Source organism: Gekko japonicus, unplaced genomic scaffold, assembly GCF_001447785.1.
Source record: "Gekko japonicus isolate JY-2015 unplaced genomic scaffold, Gekko_japonicus_V1.1 scaffold332, whole genome shotgun sequence".
NCBI lineage: Eukaryota > Metazoa > Chordata > Lepidosauria > Squamata > Gekkonidae > Gekko > Gekko japonicus.
This window is the reverse complement of record NW_015177015.1, coordinates 332,669-340,778: the sequence shown is the minus strand read 5'-3', so window position 1 is coordinate 340,778 and position 8,110 is coordinate 332,669. Positions and strand designations below refer to the sequence as shown.

At 45.0% G+C, this 8,110-nt stretch overlaps 1 protein-coding gene across 1 annotated transcript in view; it reads right to left on the bottom strand.

The window, feature by feature from the left end:
- Positions 1 to 202: 202 nt before the first annotated feature.
- CDCP2 (CUB domain containing protein 2) overlaps positions 203 to 8,110 on the bottom strand; it is a 43,144-nt gene continuing 35,236 nt past the window's right edge. Inside the window, exons 6-7 of the mRNA XM_015427694.1 lie at positions 5,621 to 5,799; positions 203 to 520 (exon numbers count right to left, since the gene is read on the bottom strand). Coding sequence (XP_015283180.1) covers positions 203 to 520; positions 5,621 to 5,799 — 497 coding nt within the window. The remainder of the gene's footprint in view (positions 521 to 5,620; positions 5,800 to 8,110) is intronic.

The window sequence follows — 8,110 nt, the reverse complement described above, 5'->3', positions numbered from 1 at the left end:
CATCCAGACTGTCAGGCTGGCAAGGGAATAAGGCCAGCCTGACAATGCCAGGGTGAGCTTCCATTATCAACGGTCACTTAATCTTCACAGCAAGCTGCCACTTGTGTGGACATTTAGGGAGCAGTTATGGAAGGAGTGCAAAGAGGACTGGGGTCCAGGCCCAGACACATTCAGTGACTGATGACATCCAGCAATGAGACTCCTAGAGCAGGACTAACCCAACAATAGCAATTACCATAAGAACGCCCGCAAGGATGCAGATGCTGATGAATACGATGTCACTGGTGTCCTGACTCTTGCTCTCATAGACTTCAGCCACTTCGGCATCCCGCTGTTGGGACTCCTCCAGGTTCTCAGCATACTGGCTCAGCCTATAGGGATCAGACCCGGAAATAAGATTCACAGATGCCTCTTTCCTTTTAGGCTCACACTGCACCTCATACTGGTGAATGTCTTCCTGATTTCCATCCGAAAAATCAATATACAGGATGCTGATGATCATGGATGTATTATTTCTTTTCTAAATGAGAAGGGGTTGAAAAGACAAAGAAGTTCCTTATTTTTACCTGTATACCTCTGTAGCCTTTGAGCTGTTATTTATTCTTAACCAATAGATGAGTAAGTCTTCCAAAGCAAGAACTATTGTTCAATTCTGCAAGGTAAGAATTTTAATTTTATCCTAAAAAATTTTTTTGATTAAATAACTATATGACAACATTGGATACAACAATCCAGATCTGCTTAGCTTGTGAACTGCCAGGTTGAACACAATCCACAACCTTGACAACTCTTCGACCGATTTCACACAAGAGCTGTGCTGCGGTCACGCCTCCCTTTGCCCCGCTCCTATTGGTCAATTTCCTACTCTAAGCCACGCGGCCGCATTTTGACCCACGGCTTTGCCTGATTTTCCCTGCGGTTTCGTGATCCTGTTTTTTGAGAATGTTTTTGCAGTCCGTTATACATGAACAGTGAAAACTGGAAATAGTTCTTAGCAGGCCACCATACAATGTCTCGTAAACTACACTCAGCTTGGTGGGTCACCAATTGTGCTACTCTGCAATAGACAACATATCCCATAACAGCTTCTTAGATTTACAGATCAAGTTTTGCAGCAGAATTATGCTGAATTTTCACACAACATAAACACGGTTCAGTGCTGTGATAACATCAAAATAGAACAACCTTTCTACAGCACTAGAACAGAGTAAAGCATCCCCCCACACTCTTTTTTTTTTTGCTGTGCTTGTTTTTTTTCAGCATTACAAATGCAATAGATTCCATCTGACTTGCACATGATATGGATGCAGGCCAGACAGGAAGAAAATCAATATGATTGGCCTGATGATGAGCTAGTATGAGTTGGTGAAGAATCTTTTTCATTCTGAATGTATCCCATAGTGTTCCCAACCATAGTACATCAGTAAACCAATGGGTGCCTTTATCAGAACATGCTGCTGCAGCACTGTGCAGCTACTGTAACCCCCTTGCACTAGTAGGGGAGAAGGTGGGCCTGGGGACATGGTTGGAGCCAGGGGTCTTGTTGTAGAAAAAGAGCTGCCGGAGCTCATTAGCATAACTCATTAGCATAACTTATTTGCATATGCCACGCCCCCTGAGAAGGTGGGCCTGGGGACATGGTTGGAGCTAGCTGGCTGCACCTGCAGTGGCAGCAGAGGTGGGCATTCATGGCTGGCCGTGTGTTCACTTTGCTTCCCCGTGCCCCTTTTCTGAGGATCTGCCCTGGTGCGGCACATGGGGCTTAGGTCCGGGTGTCCCTACTTAGGATCATTCTTCATGTGCAGAGTGGGAGGGTCCCCTTTCCCTTTTCATTTGTGCTGCTACCTCTCTTCTGTTTGATGGGGGCCTGTGCTTTTAAGGGGGTGGTGTGTGTGCCATGGGTGTGGCCCAGAAGTGTGTGGGCCCACTCTTCCCTGCCCCCCTGCTCACATTCTCTTGTGTCAGCTCCCCATGGCAACCACCCTGTGGTTGGTTGGTTCCTCCCATCTGTCATTGCTGCACCATCATGCCCATGACATCCCCTGGATGCAACAGCATGCTTAGAATAATAGAGCTGGACCCCCAGGGTCATCATAGAGACCTCCAGGGTCATCTAGTCCAACCACCTGCACAATGCAGGAAATTCACAAATACCTCCCCCTCCACACCCCCAGTGACCGCTGTTCCATGCCCAGAAGATGATAAAGAAACCTCCAGGATCTCTGGCCAAACTGGTCTGGAGAAAACTTGCTTCCTAAACCCAAAGTGGCAATCAGCATTTCCCTGGGCATGTAAAAAAGGGCCACAAGAACTAAGCACTGAGGCAACCCTCCCTGCCCTCCCTCTCATGATCTGCTTAAGTTCACAGAATCAGCATTGCTGTCAGATGGCCATCTAGCCTCTGTTTGAAAACCTCCAAAGAAGGAGAGCCCACCACCTCCGATGAAGCCTGTTCCACTGAGGAAATGCTCTGTCAGGATGTTCTTCCTAATGTTTAGCAAAAACTCTTCTGATTGAATTTCAACCCGTTGGTTCTGGTCTGACCTTCTGGGGCAACAGAAAACAACTCCACACCATCCTCTATATGACAGCCCTTCAAGTACTTGAAGATGGTTATCATATCACCTCACAGTCATCTCCTCTTTAGGCTAAACGTACCAGTTCCTTCAACCTTTCCTCATAGGACTTGGTCTCCAGACCCCTCACCATCTTTGTTGCCCTCCTCTGGACATGTTCCAGCTTGTCTATATCCTTCTTAAATTGTGATGCCCAAAACTGAACTCAATATTTTAGGTGAGGTCTAACCAGAGCAGAGTAAAGCAATACCATCACTTCAAGTGATCTGGACACTATACTTCTGCTGATACAGCCCAAAATCGCATTTGCCTTTTTAGCTACCACATCACACTGCTGACTCATGTTCACTGTATGGTCTACTAAGACACCTAGATCATTTTTGCACATATTACTGCCAAGGCAAGTCTCCCTCATCCTAAAATTATGCATTTGATTTTTCCTACCTAAATGCAGGAATTTACATTTATCCACACTGAAATTCATTTTATTTGTTTTAGCCCAATTTTTCAGCCTGTCAAGATCATCCTGTATCTTGACTCTGTCTTCTACCATATTTACTACCCCTCCCAATTTAGTATCATCTGCAAATTTAATAACCATTCAGTCTATTCCTTCATCCAAAGAATTGCTAAAGATGTTGAACAAAACAGGTCCCAGGACAGATCCTTGAGGTACTCCACTTGTCACTCCTCTCCAAGAGGATGAGGAACCATTAACTTTTGGCCCTTGCTGCTCTGCTGTTAGGGCATTTGCCCAGTCCCTGGCCTATGTGGGTTCCTTTTAAGGAACAGACCAGCAGTGCCACTGTTGCACCAGTGACCAGGCAGTCTTCGGGACTGTGCTGACTGTCTACTACCTAGCAACTGATACCTTCTAATTTTTTTTGTGTGTTTGCTACTATTTGTGATTTTGGGCAAATGATTTAAACAACTTCAAAGTTGATGATCTCTGAACATCAAAGGTTTTGTTGATGATACAAGTCTAAAGCAATTTTTCTCAGAAATCAGAAGGAGAAGGCACCCACACTCAGGAAAACTGTGTGGCTGCTGACAGTACAATCCTAAGTAAAGTTACATCCATCTAAGATCATTGACTTCAGGGCACTTAGAAGTATGCAACTCCTTAGGATTGCACTGATACGCTCAGTTTGTTCTTGCACAATGTGAGGATAATTTAACATATGGCAAAAATCTGGAAGAATTTTGCTTAGTAAAGAGCTTAGAGTTTCCCATATGAAGCAGTGCATATATATTTTTATTATCAGGATGACTTGTTTCAGAAAAATTGCTTTACCAGGCCCACATCCAGAGTGGGGGAGGGGAAGTTTTTACCTCAGGAATGCACCTGAGTTGCAGTTGAGCTTTCTGTGACTGCTAAGTAAGGATCACATGTAATACAACCCATAGCAACCAAAAGAAAATTACATTTGTATTCTAAATTTCCACCCAGGCATCAGTTTATAGATCACTGTTTCAGAGTTTATGACATGAAGTTAATGACAAACAGAAAGAACACTGTCAATGACAATTTCTATATTTATCACATTTTAAAAACTCTTCTCATTTTCCTACAGAATTCATGGCAGTGTACAAGGTTCTCTCCTCCCTGTTTATCCTCAAAACAACCATGAGAGATAGGTCAGGTATAAAAGGTGACTAATCCTAAGTCAACCAGTGAATTTCATGGCTGAATGGGGATTTGTATTGGAGTCCTCTAGATCCTAGTCTGTCATTCTGACATGAGAGCTGGTATCCTGAAGGCAGAGAATGTAGTGAAGGGCAGCCATGATTTGTCTTCACTTTCATATGGTTCTGATATATTTTTAAAAACCCACTAGTTGAATGGATGTGAAAAGGCAATTAAAAGTTAGCAGATACTTCTTTCCACTACTTCAACTGCCCTGCCCATCAGAATATCCAGGATCCTAAGAAATTTTCTTAAAAAATAATTCTTATGTGTATTATCCCCTAGTAATGGCTTTTCTGTTTCATCACTTATTAGTTTGCTATTACAACTGGGTGCTGGCCTTGCAGTTTCTCATGCTATTCAAGTATTAAACAGGCCATTTCCAAATGGGTTATCTGTCCTGGGCTCAATGTTATTGGGAAGTGGGGGTTTATCTTGTGTCTCCAGGGCTTCTCAAGCTTTTCTCTAATCTTTCTAAAACATACTTTGCTCCAAAGGTTTGGGAAAAATTACAGTAAAGCTGGGTCAACTGTTGTGTGGGTAGAGTTGCCAGCTGCAGGTAGAGAAAATCCTGGAAATTTGGGAGTGGAGTCTGGGGTGGGTGGGACTTAGGGGAGAGAGGGCCTCCAGAGTAGCTATTTTATCCAGGGGAACTGATCTCTGTCATCTAGAGAGCAGTTGTAATTCTGGGTTATCTCCAGCCCTGCCTAAAGGGTGGTAACCCTAGTTCCCATGGAGGAAATGGCTGCCTTGGAAGGTGGATTCTATCAGGGGTCATTTCGTAGAAAAAGAGCTAGGGGAACTCATTAGCATAACTCATTAGCATATGCCACACCCCCTGACATCAGGGGCCCGGCGGTGGACCTGCAAGGCCAGCGGGAGTGCGAAGAAGCCCCGCCAAGGCCCTCCCTGGCCCCAGGCAGGCAGGGGTGGGGAGAGGCGGGGAGGAAGCAACTTACCCTCCCTCTTGGATTCTATGACAATTGTACCCTTCTGAGGTCCCTCCCCTTCTCAAACCCCACCACCCTCAGGCTCCACCCTCCCAAATCTCTAGGAACTTCCTAACCTGGACTTGGCAACCCTATCACCTTCCCACTCGACAGCCAACCTACCTTTATTTGCCCCTCTATCTTAAACTGTCCCCCCTGGCAGGCTCTACCTAGGAAAACCATGTCCCAGTTGTGTGGATGTGGAAGTTTGGGGGGGAAACCCGCCTGATGAACAAAGTTGGGAGGGGGTCAATGAGTGGCAGCAAGAGAGAGAAGCAGATAAATCCCACTCTGCAAAGTGTGCAGAGGGCTGAATAGATGGTAGTGTGAGTAAATACACGCATAGTCTTGTTACCTTGGTCACTTACCTGTGGTTCTGTACCACAAGTTTCAAACCTTGCATGTATCCTGAAGTTCAAGCCAACAACTTGAGCAGAGCAGGATGGGGTCCCTAAATATATCTTATTTCGCTCCAGCTGGGCCACTGATTGTGTGGGGATCTGGATCTGAAATTCTGTCCGTGTGCAGCTGACATTCATGGGGACTACTGGAAGAAGAAAAACAAAACATGGGAAGAACTCAGCTTCCTCTGAAATCACAAGAAGCTAATGACAAAGAACAGCAGCCCCAGAGTCGGGCAATGAGTCAAGCTACCATAGCCAGACAGGTCAGTAGGCCTGGCACAGCACTATTTAAAGAAAAACAAATGCTCTATATTCTAGAATCTTGCATGGACGTACAACTACTTGACCCAAATCTAGAGGCAATAAGACCAAAGTCTGCAAGTATCCCCACATGTTCCCCACAGATTCCAAGGACACTTTGGCAACCTAGGTGAAATATCAAAATGTTTGCTCCTTGCGTGCCATTCCTCTGTATTAGCATTTGCACTTTCTGAGGCCTAGTGGATCAGTTGTACACATTTCATTTTAGACCAAAGCTCAGACGTCCCCACTTCCAGACCTAAAGTTTAACTTCCCTGCTTGAGCCAGCATGGTGTAGTGGTTAAGAACGACAGACTTTAAGAGGAGGGGCTGTGGCGAAGGAACACGGTTGGCACTGGGAATTGCTCCCAGATACCACCGGCTCTTCATTTATTTTAGAGAAGTTCTCGGGGGATTCCCAAACTCCACTGGACCTCCTGGAGGGAGGTCTGGTGCAGGGGACTTGATTCGGGGGCCCTGCTTGAGGCAACAAGCAGGTGGATGCCCTGAATCGTCCCAGAAGCAAGCAACGAAGTACAGCAGTTATGGCAGCCATAACTGCACTAGCTGTGAACACCCCGAAAGCAAGAGAGTTATATTGAGCCTCATCCACAACACCGATGAACATGATTCAATTTATGTATGTGCGCTATGATTTACAAATGTACTGTTTGATCTTCAATAAAGTTTATAAAATCTTTTTTTTAAAAGTAAGTACCTGTAAAAGCAACATCGAAGAAACTGATGACCTCCTGGTTAAGCCTGGTTAAGCCCCTTTAAAGTTTTGAAAGGACAAGAAAGGAAGGGTGAAATTTCCCCCCTCCTTTCTCTGTGGAGCAGTCGGGATGATTTATGAAAACAAAGCCGATCTGAATACCGCTTGGGGCAAAGAGAGCTTACTGTTTGAACTTCTACAAAAGGATTATACAGGCAGGGGAAAAGCCTCTAAAGGCTTTTAAAAGCCGCACCAACGTTGAGACGCCGTGGCGGGATCCCACGGATTCAAACGCCGGGGAGAAAACACGGCCCTGACCGGGAGCCGGCCGAACTGCGCATGTCGGAGCATGCGCAGTTCGGCTACGGGCCGGGGTTGTGCCGGCGCAAGGACGCGCCGGCGATCAAACGCCCGGCTTGCCGCGCCGCTTCCCCTTGAACCACCAAGGTAGGTGGTTGCAAGTTGAGGTGGATTTTCGCGGGGAAGGGCCAGTTCGGGGACGGAAGCATGACGCTTCCCAGATGTTGTGGTGTGATCGCGCCTGTTTGATCTGCCCCCGAACTGTCCTGCTCCCGACCCAAATCACCTAGTGTGAACGGGACCACAGTTTCCTTTAGAAAAAGAAAGAAAGAGAGAGAGATTTCTAGAGGTGAATTAGTTTTTCTTGTGGCAACTTTTTATGACATCATGTTATTACTGAGAACGGAGGAGTTTATTGTGTCTAGATCTGCAAAGCAAATAAATGATGTTGAAAGATTCTTGATTGTGAATTCTTCTATGAGAGCCACTATCTGGTGTATGCGGTCAGCTTGAGGATTTTGTGGACGAATAACTTGTAGAGATTTTGAGCATTGGTGGGCTGAACTGAGACTTCTGCTATTGCATTAAAATAGGTGACCAGGACACACAGAAAAAAATGCCAGATGATATATGCTCAGATAGCGCCATAGAAACCAGACTGTTGTAGTTGTCATGGGAGGAACTTAAGACTTTAATTGTTGAAGCAGTCAATTTGGGTGTCAAAGAGGCTGTTGAACCAATACTAGACAAAAAAGGTGATATACCAAACCAAACTACAAGCAACAAAGAAATTCCAGCACCAAATAGTGCAAGAAGTGCAACAACACTACAATCAAGATGACCTAACATATAGAGAAAGAGAATTTAAATATCAAAATGGGCTAGATGCAGGACAGCACTAAAATCAAGCTGATTTAACTTACAGTGAGGAATCCCTACAACAAAGTTGACAAGATGTAAAACAGCACAACAATCAAGATGATTCAACCTACAGCGACAATAACAGACTTTTAAAAACTTTGTTAAATTCTGGAATCCCCAAAGAAGATGAAACAGAATTTATGGAACCCTTAACTACCCTAAAAATTGAATAAAGATGGTGAGTCCTAAAAGAAACTCTCTTTACTTACAAGGGAAAG